The 20,840-nt window shown below is 43.0% G+C and overlaps 2 protein-coding genes across 2 annotated transcripts in view; one reads left to right on the forward strand and one right to left on the reverse strand.

The window, feature by feature from the left end:
• Positions 1 to 17,749, reverse strand: part of LOC111868196 — a 117,152-nt gene extending 99,403 nt beyond the window's left edge. The window contains exon 1 of the mRNA XM_023858633.2: positions 17,591 to 17,749. The gene's annotated coding sequence lies outside the window, so the exon portion shown is untranslated. The remainder of the gene's footprint in view (positions 1 to 17,590) is intronic.
• Positions 17,750 to 17,819: 70 nt separating this feature from the next.
• Positions 17,820 to 20,840, forward strand: part of LOC111868199 (protein tiptop) — a 549,682-nt gene continuing 546,661 nt past the window's right edge. The window contains exon 1 of the mRNA XM_023858639.2: positions 17,820 to 18,701. Coding sequence (XP_023714407.1) covers positions 18,662 to 18,701 — 40 coding nt within the window. The 5' untranslated portion in view covers positions 17,820 to 18,661. The remainder of the gene's footprint in view (positions 18,702 to 20,840) is intronic.

Consider the following 20,840-nt stretch of genomic DNA (forward strand, 5'->3'; position numbering starts at 1 on the left):
CTTACCCTTCAACCCTGAAGATGGAGGCGACATGTTCCTCCGAAACGTCGGTTGACTTTCTATGGACTGCATGGTGTTATACCCCAACAGACAAAGCTCTTCACAACACTCGCTGTGAAAACCTCATTTTCTATGTAGTATACTATTTATTTTACTAACACAGCCAACTGAGTGAAGCCAAAGCATTACTCTCTCTCCCTTATGTGCCCACCGAACCAAGTGTATGGCAGATTACTGACGCCTCAAGTTATTCTGACTTTTAATAGAGAACATACAGTGTGGGTGATTATGACTGCTCATCCGTTTAATACCACACAAATGGGCAATTATTATAGCATAAATAAATATATTTAGACATACTAGTAATAACTATAATTGTATACTACTATTTGTATTGTACGCCGGTCACGGTAGCCGAGCGGTCTAAGGCATGCACTGTCTTCGCTCGCTCGGAAGCCGGGATCGTGGGTTCGAATCCCACTCAGGGCATGGATGTTTGTGTGCTTCTTTCTGTGTTTGTCTACAGGTAGAGGCCTTGCGACGAGCTCATCACTTGCCCAAGGAGTCCTACCGAATGTGTATGATCTAGAAAAACCGAAGTGAACGGAGTTCATGGAGGTAGGCCTAGGCCCACTGGGGCTGTAGTGCCAAGGAAAAAAAATTGTATTGTACAGAAAGGCATCTTCTTGTGTTCCTGTTGCTCCCACTTGGGGCACAGGGCATCCGTGAAACGCTCGTTTCACTTCAGTTTCTTAATCTTAGACAGTTGGTAGGACAACTTGGGCGGAAGATCAGCCCGTCGAAAGGTCGCTACCCACAAATAGGAGAACACAAATACAGAATAAAAGCAAATAGACATCCATGCCTTGAGTGGGATTCGAACCCAAGATCCCAGTGCTCCAGTCAGCGAAGACATTTCATGACGTAGACCTCGCGGCCACTGTGACAGGCACATAAAGACATCTGTTCTCAGAAATCCAATTGTTGTTCTACCGTTCCGCAAATAAGATAAATTTCGAACCAGAGATCTTTCAACATTCTGACCATAACTGATTCACGGGACAGAGAGCGAGAAATATACAGATGAAGAATAAACTCTCTGAAATCCAAAATATACTTTGTGGCACTACATTACCTCTTAAATGTAAACCGAACCTCTTTGCAGTTGCTTACGTAACATGTATACTTACTTACGCATGGAGCTGAGCCCTTCTGGAGGAGCCGCCAATTGTGCACCTACTCAAGAAATTCCCAGCATCTTATGGAACCCGAAGGTTCATTACCGAGTTCACAAGAGCCCTCCACGGGTCCCTATCCTGAGCCAGATCTATCCAATCCACACCATTCCATCCTATTTCTCTAAGATCCATTTTAATATTGTCCACCCACCTACGCCTTGGTCTTCCCAGTGGTCTCTTTCCTTCTGATTTTCCCACCAATATCCTATATGCATTCCTCTTCTCCCCCATTCGTGCTACATGTCCTGTACACCTCATCCTCCGTGACTTAATCATTCTAATTATACTTGGAGAAGAGTACAAATTATGAAGCTCCTAGTTTTGCAGTTTTCTCCAACCTCCCGTCACTTCATCCCTCTTCGGTCCAAATACCGACTGTGCATAGGATTAATAATCTCATAATTAATTATAAGTGGGAACAAGCCAGAGAACTTCATCCGTCAATGAAGAAGAAGAAATCTTCGTTATTTAGCATTCATTGCGATTTCTCAGACTGGCCTGTGACTCTGTTGACGGGTGACGCCAAAGGTGAAGTAAGACAGTCACACAGGGGGCCGGTGCCTCCCCCTCCCCTCAACATATGTTTCTCCTTACCTTTACACGTCGCCGGTGTCACCAGAATCCTCATGGTCCGAAGAAAGAAAGACTGCGAGCAGTCGTAAATTCTGAATTGTGTAAAGGAAAGGAAAGAGGCCCGCGCATGTATATCTAGAAGCTCCGTTTTATGTTTGAAGCAAAGCAAGTAAAGAGAGTTGACGACGACCAGTAACCATTGAAAGTTAATGGGGGGGGGGTGCTTTGAAGGTAAAGGGCAATGTGTCTTGTGTGGATGAAAGGAACCCAACTACCTTACAGAGCAGCGCAGCCCAGCGTTCGATGGCTCAAACTGAGTCTGGAGTCAGAAATGAAACAGTGGCGGAATCAGACATTGTCAACAGACATTGAAGTCGGTTCGTCGGTAATGCTCCTGTCTTGTCTTCTGGAGATACTCGGTTCGAAACTCGACGGGACACGGACTATCCTGACAGGTTTTTTACTCGGTTCCTCCAGGTAAATACCAGAATAGTACCGTGAAACAGGCCACGACCGCTTTCTTCCATATGTTTTCATTAAATATCAGACTATACGACAGTGTACAGACACAGCCAGAGCTACTGATAGTGTGATTAAACAAGTCATACATAAAAATACATTAATTCTCAGTTCGCATATTACTCTTTCTAAAAAACTGAGTATTCAAGTAATTAACGAAAGAAGTAAGGAAAATGGAATGTAAAAGGGGATGTGTCATCACTTGAGATGACAGGTCGCCTAACGTCATCATATCGTATTGTCACATATTCCTGAAAAGATTTATTGGAAACACACAAGTCGTAACTGCGAATAATTTTAAAGCTCTAAAGATTACCGTAACTATAAAACAAAACCAAAAACAAACTCCGTGGCCTGTAATCCGCAAACGAACTATACCGACCGAACGACCGCCGTTTGTCGACGAAGTTAGTGGTGGTCTGGTGGTCAGACTTCCTGGCTACAGATCCAGAGGTCCTGGTTCGGTTCCCGGCGCTACCAGATTTTCTGAGAAGTAGTGGGTCTGGAACGGGGTCCACTCTGACTCGTGAGGATAATTGAAGAGCTACTTAAAAGGAAAAGTAGCGGCTCCGGTCTAGAAAACATAAATTAACGGCCGTGAGGATTCGTTGCGCTGATCAGGCGACACCCTCTATCCACTAAAGTTTGCACCCCATCGTCCATCTATGGAAAATAAGAAAACCGCGACCAACCTCGGTTAGAACATCGATAATCCGGTCGAATTCGAACTGAATAGATTATCTCCCAGATAACAATCTATAGGCCTGTAGCTGCACTGACCTGATCGATAAACCACGAATTACGAATTGAAATCCGCCACTGCCAACTTGTCGCGTCGCAGCAACTGGAGACGGTTAGAGCACTGAATCAATTGCTTGACATGTATATGTTCTGTGTTCTGTGAGTTTCCTGATTGCAAGTGATTTACTGGGAGAATGCTACAGCCTCCTGCTTCTTTATTATTATATACGAATGTAATCCTTACGGCTAGCCAACTAAATTACACATCCACGGGCATCATACATCAAGCTCCATACAAAAATGAACTTAAATCATTCAAGAACGGGCGAGATTCTCCAACGAAACAGGGAGGCATCCAAGGAATGAGTTCTTCTTCAGTCCTCGTGCAGGCAATATTGAGTCTGATAAATTGTGTCCTTATTACTGCGAATTTTATTAAATTGTTTAATTAAAACCAGAATTTTGTTTCAGTACGAGTTGAAAATCACTGGCCATACTCTGAATGTATGCATACACGTATATACAGATCGGTTAAGGGGATGGTCTTATATTGTATTCGCTAGGTGCTCTTTTCGAATCTCAGTGTGAACACCAACTGACTTCCGTGAGAATTCTCCGGGTTCTCCTCAGTACCTATATCTCGGGATAGTACCGTAATTAGGCGACAACAGTCTGCTTCAAAATCCCTTCCATTTCATCATTCATTTATAATCTGTGCATGATTTATTCTGACCGTCTTACAGTGCATACATTTATTCACCTTACTCTTCTCTCTTGCACTACATGTTTCGGCACTAAAGTGCCATCTTCAGGTGCTTTTCGATGTACGTCGAACTACTTCATTGCATGCCCTGTTGTCTTTATACTAAAATAACTAAAATATATATTCGTCATATATNTAGTGCAAGAGAGAAGAGTAAGGTGAATAAATGTATGCACTGTAAGACGATCAGAATAAATCATGGACATAAATCAGTGCAGCAGGACGCTAAAATATAACATTATTCATAATGTGACATAGATTGTACATAGTTCGTGATAGTGTCGTGAATTAAGGCTACAACTCATCCATAACACCTTAACACAATATACGGACATTTGTTTAGAGGGACTGAGGAAAATACAGGAAACATTTAATCATGTTAGTCGATTTTCAGGCAGTATTACTAACCATTGTATGGTGAGGTTACATACGTACATTATAAGTCTACATAAATTCATATACGATTATAAAGGGACCGTCAGGAATCGATCTGAAAATGTGTAGATTTTCCACCACTTTGGAGTGTACGTATTTTCCAAATAAATCCTTTTGTACTTTCAATATCTCATTAGCCTACATGTTAATTTAATCCCCACGGCCGTTAATCTCGGTTTTCTAGACCGGAGCAGCTATTTCCTTGAAATAGTTCCCCAGTTATCCTCACGAGGCTGAGGCTACTTCTCAGAAAATCTGCTAGTGCCGGGAATCGAACCCGGGACCTCAGGATCTGTAGCCAGGAACTCTGAGCAGTAGACGACAGAGGTGGTCTAAACTGAAGTAAAAGTTGATGCCTCAGCACGACATCGGCAAGGCTGTGATTCTGATTAGCCTTGTAAAAGTAGATTTGACGCGAATGTCAAGGCCAATCGGAAAGTGGATAAGAGTGCGTGGAGGAGAATTGCAGTTTAGGGGACAACATTGTGTCCTGGCTTTATTCGGATTGACTGCACACACATTCACGTGTTTGTAATGTGGAGGGACATCTGTAAGAAATGTGAAATTGTTATATTTAACCAAACTTTAGTTGTTCTTAAGGAGAATAAGCTTAAGGCGCATTACCCATTTCTTTCCCCCCATAAAGAACTTCGAACTAATTTATTTTTCTTTTGCAGCTTTATATATATATATAATGCCACCTGAGGCCATCATACCGGTTTCCTGAAGTGTGACAACAGCCTTTCGAACGATATGACAGTTGCAGACTGCTTTACCGTTTCTCACGGTGTTGTCGCTTGCAGAATTCTTATACTTTTTCTTCTACCCTGAAGATGGGGGCGATACGTTCCTCCGAAACGTCGGTTAACACCACATATACACGGTGCCAAATCCCAGAAGACTGCTTTCTTCATAGTCACCGCCGTGAAAGCCTCAAATCTTACAATATGACAGTTGTGTTACGATATTCTGTTTTCCGTGTTCATCTTTAGTTCTGATGGCGTAAACTGAGGAATTATTGGAGCAGTGGATGTACAATTTTATATAGAGATAGACCATACACATATCTACAAAAAACCAACTCCGTGGCCTGTAGTCCGCAAGCGAATAATACCGACAGACCGACCATTGTTTTTTAAATATACGTCTATGTTAATAGTTACAAATGCGGCCATTGTTTTGAAGCTGTGATATATATATATACTATATCTTTTTTATCAGGTAAACTGACTTTTAATTAACGACTCTGTAAACAATGGCCGTTGCTAGGTAATGGCCGTAAACAGAAGCAAGTTCTGTAAACAGTCCGAGCGATAACCACGTTTTGCAGCAATAGAACTGTTGGAAGCGATGTTTTCTATACTGTCCGTGCCGAAGCTATGTAACGAGGAGCAGCTGCGATTACGAGAGTTTATACTGACCCTCCACAAGGCTCTCATTAGATCCATAATGACTTATGCTAATCCCGCCTGGTAGTTTGCGGCAGACACCCATCTAGTGAAATTGTAGCGCCTGCAAAACAAGGTTCTCCGCACCACTGGCAATTTTCCAAGGTGCATACAGGTCCGCGATTTACACATGACGTTCAATATTCCGTATGTATATGACTTTATAACAAAATTATGCAGGAAACAAGCGGAAGTCATACAAAATCATGACAACGAAAGTGTTCGCAACATCGGACAAAGCGAAGCCCGACACAGAAAGTATAAGAGGCTTAAACTTGACGGCGGTCAGGCATACGACCGTTCAAGTGACTAGACTGCCGTGGTAGCTAATACTGCATAGGGCATAATCTACTGTACTGAGCCTAGACTGACAGAGACCTTGTATATATTATACATACTAGATATTAAATTGTTTGTATTTCTCTGTAATTGTTGTAGTTGTTAATCGTATTTGGTTTGTATTCACTGTGGTAGGATGTCCTTATTNGAGTCAAATATAAGAGGCTTAAACTTGGCGGCGGTCAAGCATGCGACCGTTCAAGTGACTAGACTGCCGTAGCGGAAGTTACTAGAAATAGGGCATAATCTGCTGTACTGAGCCCGGACTAACAGAGGCCCTGTATATATTTTATATACATTTATTAACATGTCTTAACATGTAAAATGTAAATATCCTTTACAATATGACAAACGACTTACTACTGCAAACAATGACTCTGACAAAAGAGAGACCAGTCCTCTCGTCAGAGAAGGAGGCCCACAATAACAAGACCGTAACTGTGAAACAGTAATAATTATCTGGACATAAGCCCCAGATTGGGCTCGATACCAAGACTGACTGACTGACCATCAGTCGTAATGTGACTTCGATTTTGACTTTGACTTTGACTTTACGAGAGGCGCCGGGACATAAGGACGTGAACACGGAAGCTGGTGAACCTACGGCGTTGGTAGCCGTTAAAAGGCACCAACCGGTAAAGATACAGCAGACTCAGAACAATTAGTGTGCGCTGTAGTGAATTGTAGAGTGTGTGAATTAGCGAGAGCGCTATACTTACTTGTAGTTACGGTCTGTAAGTGTTCAGTAAATACAGTTACCAATCCAAACCGCGTCTATAGCCACTCATACACGTGGTTAAACACATATATATGTATATATAGACAGAGTATATGACGTAAAATAAGCAACATGAGTTCATCACGGAAACCCTTGTCAAACGAACATCGCGTTGTTTGCTACACGAATCTAGATGAACGTAATGGGATGTAACAATTTATAGAACACGTGAAGTTTAAATCAGCAGCGAAAGGAATGCGACAGCCAGAATTTAACAGCGCATTAATTTAATCAGCATCACACACTTTGACACAGACACAGGTACAGTAGGAGAAGATAACTGCTGCCACAGCAGCACGGCGTAATGGAAATAGCATGTGACATACGTACAGACAGACAGACAGACAGACACATCGACTCTGTGAGACGAAGCACACGTAGAATCCAGTGCAACAGGGTTCCCTCCCACTTTCACGGTTACCGTGTATGTATTGTATTAAGAAACGAGACTGTTCCATCTGCAGAGGCTATACAGCATCCAGCGATACTGAAGAATGGTAAGGATGTTTATGTAGTAATTTGGAAAGCAGCTGTCAAAGGAAAGGAAAGGTAGATAGGTGGATGGACGGAAGGACGGACAGACGGAGAGACAGACAGATAGATATATAGATAGAAAGACAGACATAGATACATAGACAGACAGATAGATACCTAGACAGATAGATAGATAGATAGATAGATAGATAGATAGATAGATAGATAGATAGATAGATACAAAAGACAGAAGGAAAAAGAATGAAGAACAAAAAAGAAAAAAGAAAGATTAAGTCAGCATTTGACTTGAGGGATGAGGGAAATCACGTGGAAATCAGGTCTGAACAAATCATCTGACATTCGAGCCTAACTCTAGTTCCTACAAAGATACAATTACAAACACGGAACCCAGGCCTTAAGACAGAAATAACGACAGGTCATTGGTGTAAAATTCTTTAGTCAACTTGAGTCGTTTGTTATGATCTTTAACTGAAGTCCTTCTCAATTAACACCACAAGAAATTCAACACTACATATTTCCTTACAATTCAGTTTAATGTCATCAACACATACCCTCCTCAGTCTTCTTTGTGGCAGCTTTCAAAGAGGTTTCCCACCAATATTCTTAATGCATTTCTTGTTATTCATCACAGCTACATGTCCAGCCCATCGTAAAACCTCATAGCACCTCCTCTTAATGTAATAGGACTATCGAAAACTGACAACATTTTTTCGACTCTTCAGTCCGACCACACATTCTCGACTACTTGATTACGCAACAACTGTAACTGCGTTTTCCGTAGCAATAGACGGCCAAGTTGTTTTACATATGTGCAATTATGATACGGCCACATCCAGGAAATGTTTGACATTATTCACTTGAAATCTCTGTCGTGAAAACAGGATAAATGCATGAATCTTTGTGATAAAATGCAGTTTTTTATTTACTAGTTCTTCTGAAGGCCTCATAAGTTCAAGTATTAAATAAGCTACTGGCTGCAGAATGGGGGCACACGTAGTTGGTTGAGGCACTATCCTACAAGCCGGAAGGTCGCGGGTTCAAGTCCCGATGAGGTCATTGGATTTTTTTCAGTTGACCTAATCCTTCCGGCTGTACTGTGGCTCTGAGGTTCACTAAGCCCCTAACAGAAATGAGTATTAGGAATTAATTAAATAATTTTCCTGGGGAGTAAAGCGCGGCCGGCGCGCACGGCTGACAACCTTACCGCTATCTTTGAGCCGATTGTATAGATAGTGTGGGACCCTCAACGTCTCACAACCCTGTTCGCCTTCAAGGCCTGGTACAGAGATAGCTTTACTTTTACTTTTCTTCCTTTACTGGCTGCAGAATTCGAAACTGAACAGCTGACGCTCGTCAAATGCAGTCAAGCAGATGTACCAATATACAAGAGTTAGCGGAATAAATCATTGCAGACGCAGGTTAAATGATGCCCATTCTACATACTGACGTGAGAATTTATTGGTCTGCCTCGCAGTATAAAGAATAGGTTAATCGCGTACCTTTTAGAAAATTTCTCACCGAAAGCTGCTAAGTTCACCCGGTACCCCTTGTCAGTTTCTCCCCTTGCAACACACGCCCAGGCCTACCAATGCGAATTCTTTATAAGTAACTTACGAGCAGTATGAATCCTCAGAATTTTTGTCTGAGACTCAGTTCGTTTAATAAGGCTGGATCAGCTACAATACTCACCTTGTAGACTGAACAGAATTAGCTTATTTGAAGGTATATTTCAGAAATAAAAGGTAAAAGGTAAAGCTATCCCTGTAACAGGCCGTGGAGGCCCATAGGGGTGTGAGACGTCGAGGCTCCCATATTTTCTATAGACAAACAGCTCCTAGATGGCAGTAAGATTGTCAGCCTTACGCGCCGGCCGCCTTTTGCCCCCCAAGAAGATTCCTGGTACTCAATTCTGTTAGAGGTTGAGTCGAACCCAGGGCCATAGTACGGCTGGAAGGATTAGGAAAATGTAAATATCCACCTCATCAGGACTCGGTCCAGCGACCTTCCGGCTTGTAGCATAGTGCTTCAATTAACTACGTTACCGCGTGGCCCGGTATATTTCGGTACTTACCTTAAAAATAGGAGAAAATAAGATTCTCCTAGATACATAGTCTCAGAGGTCGAGGTTCAAACCCAACAGCTTCCAGAAAATGAGTAATAATCATAATGCTTATAAGTGAAGGTTCACCCAACATATTTTAACTCATGCAGTAGGAGCTAAAATGCAGTCAGTGTTAGTAGAAGGTCGAGCCCTGTTTATATAAACAATAACCTGCGTCAGGTACATAAGAGAAACCAACAGTCGTCCATATAAATAACACCGCTATTCCTAGCAAAGAAGAAGTTAAATACCTCGGAATGCATCTAGACTGCAAAATGACGTGGAAATGCCACATAACAAAAAAACGTAAACAAATAGATTTACTGACCAAGCAGATGTCCTGGCTTTTAGGCAGAAGATCAAAACTATCCCTCGAAAACAAAATCCTTATATACAAAACAGTAATTATACCAATTTGGACTTACGGCATTGAACTCTGTGGATGTGCCAGTAAGTGCAACATCAACATCATCCAAAGGTCACAATCGAAAATCCTAAGGATGTTAGTCGACGCACCTTGGTATGTGTCAAACGAAACCCTACATCAAGACTTGAACTTAAAATTCGTGAAAGAAATCATCCTGGACAGAAGCCGCCAACACATGAGCAAAATTGAAACCCACGAGAACGAACTATTGCAACCACTCAGGGAGCCAATCAACAATAGAAGATTAAAAAGGAAATGGCCAAATGACCTGATATAAAACAAATCAACTTCTGAAGAGGTAATGTCGATGGACATTTTCCTCGCATGACATGTAATAGTCCTTAGCGAAACCATTAACCTATAGAATGTACGTAATTCTGATTGTTAATAAATAATAATAATAAAAAAAAAGGTACATAAGAGTCATGGAAACATGACCACTGTCACAATTCTTGTGGAAGCAGCGGCCCGAGATTCCAGAAAACTGGGTCATTTCAGTATGTCTGCTACGTGTGGTGTCGAGGAAAAGTCGCTGCGAAATTCCAGAAGATTGAGATATCGTGGTATACCTAGTGCATCTAGTGCTGGGGAAGTGTTACTATGTAATTTCAGAAGAGCGAGTCATAGCAATGCAACCATTACATCTGGCATGCAGAGAGTGTCACTACTAGACGGTCTCGCCATGAAAGTGTTCTTCTTGACCGGAAATACCATTATTTAATTAAATCGAGTGTAAAGACAGTGCCGCTACTATTTCCAGAAGAAAGTCGTGGCGGTATGACCAGTATTTCTATGTCTGTAGCAGAAGAAATGTCACTAGCATATTGAGGTTACTTCTTTTCAAAATCGGTTTCTTAATAGGTTACGTTTCTTTCATTGGAAACCTACAGAGGAGGTAGCTGCTGGCCTGTAGCCCGCCAGCGAACTATACCGACCGAGCGATCGCGGCTTTTCGGAGGAGTTAGTGCCAACTTTTGCGGATAGAGGGTGTCACGTTGTCAGCGCAACGGATCCCCACGGCCGTTAATCCCGGTTTTCTAAACCGGAGTCGTTATTTCCTTGAAACAGCTCCTCATTTATCCTCACGAGGCTGAGTGGACCCCGTTCCAGATCAACTGCTTCTCAGAGAATCTGGTAGCGCCGGGAATCGAAGCCGGGACCTCTGAATCTGTAGCCAGAAATTCTGACCACTAGACCACAGAGGAAGCCTCAACACGACACCAAGCTTAATGTAATTAATCACTCAATCAATAAATTAATTGGAACAAATGAAATTATAATTTGTTGAGATCTGTAGTACAAAGAATTTGATCGACGGCGTACAGTTACTGCAAACAAGGAATTCAAATTCCCTCGCATGTCTAATTGCTCTGCGGACATAGAATTATTGTGACAGGGATATCCCGCAGTCCTGACGTGAGTTTTTGTGTGGTTTTAACTTCTCTCCCTGTAGCTATAAAATACAAGGCATCAACATGTCACTCCAAACTGAAGGAATTAAAACGCCCCTACGAAGTTTCTTGTCCTCCTGGGTTAAGATTAATACGGTCAGTTATCTTTTGGATTACCGGGCGATCTATATTGTGAACACATGTGGGAAAAAACATAAGAAAGGACGGAATTAAGCAAAAAGCAAAGAAAGAAATATACTTTCGAAACTTTGTACGATGACAGATAATTCTTTTTGCGTAACACAAATGAAATCACTCTAACTTGACATGATGACCTGTAAACATATCCACAGGAAAAATGCAAAAGTTCACTCCAAATTAAACTGCCTTGCTTAATGAAATACTATATACCCATGTCTGTCTATCTATCTATGGCTCTACAGCCATTTTGAACCTTGGCCGTTTCTTCAATTTCTTAATCCATACACAGTCAATAGGACTCCGTGGATGGGTGATCAGCCCATCGCAAGGCCGCTACCTACACACAGGTACCCATCCCTCGAGTGGATTCGAACCCACAATCCCACTGTTCGAGAGGGAGAAGACGGTTTATGGCTTAGATGGCGCGGCCACTGTGACCGGCACGTCTAGGTCTACAAGGTTTAAAAATGCATTATGACATAAATAAAAAGTCAAAGAGCAACAAAATCAATGTTAAACTAACCTCACTTTTCAAAATAAGACGGTAGTTTATCCCCGAAGTAATCGATAGATTTCGATTACGTTTGATATTGACAGGTTTTATGAAACGTTGTGGGGCTGATTTAAAAATTGTTCCTATCCATTCAATATATTGCCCGAAGCACAGATCGAAATATACAAGATTTCTCAAGAGTGGCGTATGGCGCAAGATAGTGTGCAATGATACGAAATATTACACCCAATAGCCTAACTATTGCTTAAAAGCCTGTTAATAGGATGTCTAGGCGTATTCAACGAAATACAAGAAAGGTCTGCACTGTCGATCAGTTGCGTGAAAAACAGACTGAAACAGAACTAGCTTACAGACCTTGAACTTCCGTACATGCGGCCTCACTACCGTTCCCCGTATTGGAACTTAGGGGTCAGTATTAAATGCGCATGAAGCTAAATTGTGACGTAATGATTCATTGCCCTAAGTTTTCCTTATGGGGGAAAATATGGGAATGGAAACTGATTTTGAAACATAACCATACGTACATGTAGCAGCAAAATTAATTTATCGCAGTTCTCATTGCTAAAACTAACAGATATTATATTGAAGAAAACAGTCTTCTGGGATTTGGCACCGTGTATATGTGGTGTTAACCGACGTTTCGGAGGAACGCATCGCCTCCATCTTCAGGGCAGAAGGAAAAATATAAGAAATCCGCAAGCGAAGAGACCGTGAGACCTGGTAAAAGCAGCTGCTTCCTGTTTTTATAAGCTTACTTCTGGCCAGCTCGAGATAAATAACGTGACAGACGGAGGGACGGATACTGTGAATTATACGTATGTATAAGTGTAAATAAATATATCAATAAATTATACAGTGTAGAATTTGTAGGTCTGTCAGCAGCAGAGCGCTAAACAGAGAATGTGACGAAACGGGATGCGAGGAAGCACATGACATGCATGGAGCTGCAATGTTACTTCTTGTTCTTTTCGTCATTACAGAGCGGAAATTCGGACACTTGTCCTCAGATCAATGCTCTAGCGCATATCTACAAGAAATGTGAACAGTGAACAAGTACATAAATTCAGAATAGGCATACACGTATTTTCGAAGTGGGTTCTTTGCGCCTTGACTTCTCGGCATTGTTATGAACGCAGATTACAGGCCTATTGTGGTGAATCACTCGATAAAAGTGAATATTGAAAGTGGTCGGCGCCAAATTAAAGGTATATCTGGGACTGAGGAAACCCATGAAAATATATCAGTCGCTAAGGTTACTGTTCCGGCCGAGAATCGAACCGAGTGGGCATAACTTCCGCATTTGTCACTGAGTTGCCGCCTGAGTTAATACGCTCGGTTTTGGAGGTTTGAATACTCATGTCTTAAAGTTCATTAAGGCTTACTGTAGACATGCATCGAATTTCCAAATCTTACTGAAGGCAGGACTTCAGAATCGGAGTATGGGCTCTGACTAATGGGCATTACGCTTCTAACAAGAAGTTCTGGGGTAACTTGTGACCCCTCTTCCAGATATATTCTATAGTTCTGTTCCCAAGCATATATGATGAGGTTATAAAAATCATACACAAATATCTAATTATCCAAACAGTAATCCATTTCCGTGTATGTTCCTAATTTCGAGCAGTACAGATGCCCACTATGTAAGCGATGTAATTTATCATATAACCTTATGCCAGAACAGCTAAGTTTCGCGTCTCCGACATGNGTAGAACTCCTTGGACGGGGGATCAGCCAGTCGCAAGGCAGCAATACGAACATATAATAAACGCAGACAGACATCCATGCTTCGAGTGGAATTCGAACGCACGATCCCAGCGGTCGAGGGCGCGAAGACAGTTCATGCCTTAGACGGCTCGGCCACTGTGATTGGTGTAAATGGGCCTGTAGGAACTCTTAGATTAAGGGAAAACATCTGTAGTCCTGTGCCTACCTGGTAATGGCCCGTCTCCATAAAGAATTAGCATGTGAAGATTAAATCCTTCGCTAGTTGTCGCCATCAAACGGAAAGTTCACCGGGCCTATAGAATTATAATGGGGGGAGGGGGAGAGCCACGTCACGTTCATTTACGTAAGGTGAAAAAACGTGAAGTTGTATCTGTGCTTAACTAATTAAGCACCACTCTATGAAGACGTATGGGGAGTGGAGGTATGGCTCCACCATTCTTGTCCTCAGCAATAGATGGAAGTAAGTGATCAGATTCACAATTTTACCCCCGGGGGGTACCACGCTACCATTTGCATAGGCGGCTGGGTGGGCCCCACAGTCGATCTGAACACTATGGAGTACAGAATAACTTCTTGCACACCGGGAATCGACTCCGGTTGTTCAGCCCGTAGTCCGCTGTTATATCGACTGAGCTGTATAGACTCATCAAGTTCGTTTACGTTCAAAAAATAAAGAACAGGCTGCACTTACAGACCCATTGAAAGTTCCATTCTCAAAGAGTACTGCTGAGCCTTAGATGAAATACCGTTAGTGTTACTGGTTAGAGGCGCGGGCTACACTTCTAACAAACTAACCCCATGGAGCTGAGCCAGCCGCGCAGCTACTCAAGAATTTCACAAAATTTCATGCAACCTGAAGGTTCATTACCGTGTTCACAAGAGCCCTCCACTGGTCCTTATCCTGAGCCAGATCAATTTCAACACCCTGTTCTCAGACACCCTCAGTCTATGTTTGTCCCTTAATGTCAGAGACCAAGTTTCACACCCATACAAAACCACTTGCAAAGGCATCTGAAGCGCTTACTGGAAGTTAATTTTGGGTTCCGTAGCACCAGACACGGGACCAGAGTTGTCACGAAAGGAATGGCGATTTTTTCAGCCATATGCCCTCACTTCGAGGGCAATAACCTCCCTTATTTCACCGTCTACCCCAAACCTCAGATACCTCTATAGGCTCTGATACGGCATCTTCCAGTCTCAGCTCCTGCAGAGGACATCTCAGATGGGTTAGTGAACCATGACTTTGATATTATTTGAGTCAAACAAATATCTACCACCCGTCGATAGCCTGCAGAAGGAACAACCAAAATAAACATTCCCTTCTTCCTAATAACTTTACTTAGGACGCCAGAGTCCCACGAGATATTCAAACTGACAAGCATTTGTCATTTTGCAATCAGGATAGAGACACACGAAGCCCAGACTGGTCTCACACAATGTTACAACTGCCAATAATCCGGCCATGTCTGGGCGAACTGCAAGCAACCTCCTCGTTGTTTGTGGTGTGGGGGCGGTAACCTGCACAAGGAATGCCCGCAAAAGGGCAATACAGCATCAATACCGACATGCTGCAACAGCAAGTTGGTGGACGGAGCGGAACCTCATCCCTCCAACTATCGAGGCTGCAGGCACCCCAAGGAAGAGATGCCAAAGAGAAAGTTGCAGAGAGATCAGGAGGCTACAACTTCCAGCCCCATCACCCAGGACTGTCCTTCGCGGCGGTGCTCTGTAGCAACACACAGCAACAGCAGCCCCAGCCGCCCTCAGTTGCACTGGCCTGTCCCGCCACAGCGGCAGAAACGAGTGCCCCCCCCCCGAGGCACAACCAATAAGTACCAAGTCAGTAAGTTCAGGCTCCTAGTGCAAACAGTTTTTCCCTGAACACGCGTTCACAGTAGTCGCAACGGCATTTCAGCAGATCATGACAGAGCTCAGTGGGGCCGAGGCAGAAGAATCGCCGTCACAGAAACTGTATTGAGAGACATTAAGCAAAACGGCGAGGGCCGGTAGCAATTGTAAACAACAGATCCGTCCTGTCCTCAGAGAGGGCGCCCCACATCAATAAACCCGCAACTGTCTTGACAGTAACACAAATCTGGTCTTGGGCCCCAAATGGTTGCTTGACACCGAGATAGACTGGCCGACTGACCGTCGGTCGAAACATAACTTTGATTTTGACTTTGGTGTAGGAGGTTGTCGTCATATGGTGGCCAGTCTGCAAGGACGTGAGCACGGAAACAGAGAAACGTTCGCCATTGGAAGCAGCTGCCAGGCAACGTGACTGAGGACATTAGTCTCTGTATGATATGTGAATGGAATCCGATTTCCAATCCATCACCCATACAGAGTGGCTTAACGCGTGGCACTATACGTAATTCTAACTGTACGTAAAAACTCGTTTCAAAACGTTTAAAAATTACTAGGTTTGCTGGAGCAATGTTAACAAAAATATTAATAGGCTAAAATAAATTTAGAGATCCAATTAGCGAACTCAGGGAACTTACTTACTTACTCTTGGAGTTGAGCCCTTCTTGAGGAGCCATCAATTCTGCACCTACTCAAGAAATTCCCAACATCGTATGAAACCCGAAGGTTCATTACCGAGTTCACAAGAGCTCTCCACTGGTCCATATCCTGAGCCAGATCTATCCAATCCATATCATCCCATCTTATCTCTCTAAGATCCATTTTAATATTTTCCACCCACCAACGCCTTGGTCTTCCCAGTGGTCTCTTTCCTTCTGGCTTTCCCACCAATATCCTACATGCATTCCTCTCCTCTCCCATTTATGCTAGATGCCCTGTCCATCTCATCCTCCTTGACTTGATCATTCTAATTATACATGGAGAAGAGTACATGTTATGAAGCTCCTCATTATGCAGTTTTCTCCAACCTCCTGTCACTTCATGTCCCTTCGGTCCAAATATTCTCAACATCCTGTTCTCAAACACTCTTATTCAATTAGTTCAATACTGTTATTATCTCACCTACTTCACAAGAAGCTGAACACCAACTCCAAGAGCAGTGCACTACTTGAGAAGCTGAGAATCATCCAGCTGATCGAGATATACACAAGACCCCACTTCCTCCGCACTAAGCACTGCATAATTCTACGATATATAAGACATATTTTATTTACTCCATTGTCGAATAATGAGACTAGCTGGAAGAAATTTTAATTCTAGTCCGGCTGGCTATATTGTCATAAAAACGTGTGATGGTTTGGAGGCTGGCCTAAAATGTTAAAATTTCTTTTGTGCTTATTTTAGAGTGACAGCAATAACATAATTTGCTGCGTTTACATATCGATAAATTCTTTTTGAGATATCCATGTGACAAAAGAGAACTGTACATATTTATGGTTATTTCTACAGTTTCATCAATCAACTCCGTAATAACGCATTTCTTAATTTCCGCCATTCTTTGTGTCTGAAGAACAGGCATCGTGATTGGTTAATCGAGAATCTTCCGGAACTTCACGAATTCGCTACTCGACTTGTGCTGCCACCTAGCGACAAGTCTGTCCAACTATATAGTCTCGCACGGGGTTCGCGCGAAGCGGGCAGTTCACTGTACATATAATAATTAATACTGGATTAAATAATTGAAGGGCATCTACACAGTCCTACACAGCACAAGAACAGTCCAGCATACTCTGTTGTGAACGTTCTATGTAGTATCTCTGCTTGTTCAATGACCAACATTCGGTGAGGTGGAAACCGTTCTTTGTTGGTGCAGCGAGGCTATTATTTAGTACGGTGGTCAAAATGGATGCCAAGACTAGAGGTTATGTAGATGTAACACGTTATTTTCGTTGTGTGCGTACAACTGTAGAGTGATAAAGGTAGAATTATAAGTTATAAAGGTTTTAAAATACACATAGAATAAAGTGATTACTGACCTCTCTCTGTAGAAGTTCTGAAATCTCCTGAAAACAGCAGAAACTTGCCCAAGTCTCATGTCAGTCTTTCTCGTACCTCTGTAAGTACAGTTCCAAGTTCCAAGTACGAAGTTCCAGTATGAATGTAGTGGGGAGAAGAAGGCGGAACTTGGTGGGTTCCCGCCTACCTGTCATGACGTCATGTCCGAACCCATGAGGTTTGCTCGTACCGTAGCAGGCTCGTTTAGATTTTCGGGATCCTCTGTGACGAGGAGTTGACAGCGAGCGAGAGAGATCGAGTCGACAGACCCCGAGCGGCGACCGGACCACGGAGTGGCTGGTGATTGCGCCGCGTCTATGTGTCTACCGTACCAGTGCCGGTGGAGAGGGCAGGCGGAGTGTCACGCATCCAGTCAGTCAGTGTCTTTCGTACCAGGCTGACTGCTTGTCCTCGTTGCATTCAACCTGACTCAGTTTCCGCATTTGACATTTCTACAGCCAACTTTGCTCTTTGTATGTCCATGATTGTGCTGCAGACCAGAGTTGAAGGACACCTTGAGGAGAAGAAGGAAGTTTCGTGTTTTGAGAAGACAGTTCTGAGAATGACGGTGCAGTGTCTGTGATTGCGGTGGGCAAGTTTGGCACCGTGTTACTCACATCGTGCGTTCAGTTTGTTCGTGTTGTTTAAGAACGAGAAAGTATTGCGCAGATTGTGTCACGCAGACATAAGATGCCGTGTCGCCAGCACGACCGAAAGCAGCAGAATGTACGTGTAGCTTCTATAACAGGTTCCCTTGGTGCTATCCATAACATCTTCGTGCTAAGTGATGTCACACAGGCGTTCGCAAGTGCGGTGGACAAGCGACAGTGAAGAGGAAGATCAAGAAACCGACGAAGAATCATCCTACCTCCATTTGACGGTAGTTCTGTGTGTGGTGTGGTCGTGCGTTACGGTGAAGATAAAATGACCGTGTCGCATTTGTAGCCTAAGTTTCTATATTAGACATCATCTCGGCGTTTGGCTGTCGTCGTTTTGGACCTAACCATCATCTGGTGCCACCAATCCTGTCGCAGCGGTTCTCCAGACGAGCAATGCCACGAAGGAAACAGGATTGCCCCAAGCGAATGAAATGTAAGTATTACATGTGCACGACTGTACATAGCTTTGAGGAGAGTTTCGATTTTTCGAGGCTTGTGCTCGTGTTTTTGCTAGCTGACGTGAGTGACAGCTGAGTGAGTGAGTGACGGCAGTGCGCGGGTGAGAGAGACGAAAGAGGCAAGTTACGACACTGACGAGGGAGGTTTCCTCCTTGTTTTCTCCCTTCGCTGTACTGGTGGCTGTGTTGTTTAGTGTTTTTTTTTTCTGTTTGTTTCACAACACCACGTCAGAAGATTCGAAATACTCAACCCAAAGCTAGAGCTAGGTGTTGGGTCTCATTGCCAACAAAATTGTGCGTGTAATTTCCGTACTCATTGTTTGCCCGTACTATAATACCCGATGTAATGACTTAATGCATTTACTCGATCTTTCTATGCAAATGGTCTGTCCCGCGTGACTCCTGGTTGGTAGGGGCTGCACACAACGGAAGTTTAACATTATTGTTGCAAGTTATTGACGCCCAGGGAACCAAATCTAAACAAGTAATTTATGATAATGAAACTTATAGAATTTGGCGGCGTTTCTTATTGTTCAGGGGTTAAGGTGGTTGAGGTAGAGAATGGGGTGTTTATTCCTCAGCAGATTAAGTCACAAACAAAAGTAGGTTGTTGTTCGGTGGCATATTAGCACGTACCAATAATGTAAAGATATTTACGTTCTTGTATCATGACATTTTCATAGTTTCACCGTAAAACATTACAGCTCGTAGAATGCCATTTTGTGGCATCGTGTGTCCAGTGCACATGGGCGAACCACGCGTTGGTACACGGTATGTACCGCGACAAGTAGGCGTACGAGCGCAGGTCGATGTTTCGGTTGGCGGCGAAGTGAAGGGAGGCCCGGGTTGAAACCACAACTGGGCGCGTGTTTCACAGCACACGTGGCGGCATTTCGCCCGCCTTTTCAACTCTCCTGTAAACAGAAAGTTGTGATTCACAGGCAGCTTTCTGCGACAGTACATTACTTTGAATTTAGACACTGCCACGCGATTCCGAGAAACAGATCAGCATATTATGAATTCATAACACTGCCCAGATGATTCATGGAAAAGAACAAAATATTTCTAATTTGGACATTATATGATAAGTCGTAACGTGGAACGTTTTATTCATTTGAGAGGGTACTTTATAGTAAGGGGTAGGGTGGTTTGAAAATAGAGCTTAAAATAAATATTTTCCGACAAAGACTAGGATATTAGAACTTTATAAAGTTTTTTTTAAGTTTATTTCACTGCAAAGAGTACGATATATTCAGTTAGGAGCATACAACAATATTTTTTTACGGAAAGTTGTGTGTAGTTCTTAATTTGGCAAATACAAGGACTTAGGACTATTGTCCATCAGAAGCCCACACGATACATGAAGTAAACGTTGCAATATAAGCCTAATTCAGCCTGAGCTTTCAAGTCATTTAGTAACATTCAGAACGACGCACGGCCAGGATATCGAATATTCTGTAGCGTAGAACCCCAAGTCTGTGTAGCCTCACTACCTCAACATGGTAGTGAACATATATTTTCTAGTTTTTAGCGCAAAGGTTGCTACTGCTCAAAGCGTTGCGAATATAATCAGTAACAAATTGGGAAGAATGAACTTAAGAGTGGTGAGTTAATGGGAATATTCGTAAACAACATAAATGTTGAGACAGTGCCTGGGCACAGACTATGCCAAGGGCATAACATTGAAGCCTCGACGTTTAATGAAGTATGTGGGGAATCACAGTGCGATAGGCCTAATTGAATTCAGATGAATACAGTAACTATTCTCCTTTCTTTAAAATGATCAGTGCAGGAACTGGCATTTTTATAAACATTGGCCTGTGCGTGCCGACACCTAACTGGATAATCAGTTTACTCACGGTCACCTGCATGCAACATGTTCTCTGTTAGTGACTGACTATTATCAGGAAGAGACATGGCCGCTGCTTGCGATTTCTCGCTCGTTCTCGGCTACTATTTACAGCTTCAACATTAATACGACTGTATAGGCCTGTCCGGCTGTTAATTTACCATAGGCCCTATAGCCTGCCACAATTTCCCGTTTCTCTGCAGCTGCAGACCCTGTCATTTCGTATATTTGTGGAACGACCAAGGGGTCGGAGTCCCAGTAAGTA

The sequence above is a fragment of the Cryptotermes secundus genome, unplaced genomic scaffold (genome assembly GCF_002891405.2).
Source record: "Cryptotermes secundus unplaced genomic scaffold, Csec_1.0 scaffold146, whole genome shotgun sequence".
Classification (NCBI taxonomy): domain Eukaryota; kingdom Metazoa; phylum Arthropoda; class Insecta; order Blattodea; family Kalotermitidae; genus Cryptotermes; species Cryptotermes secundus.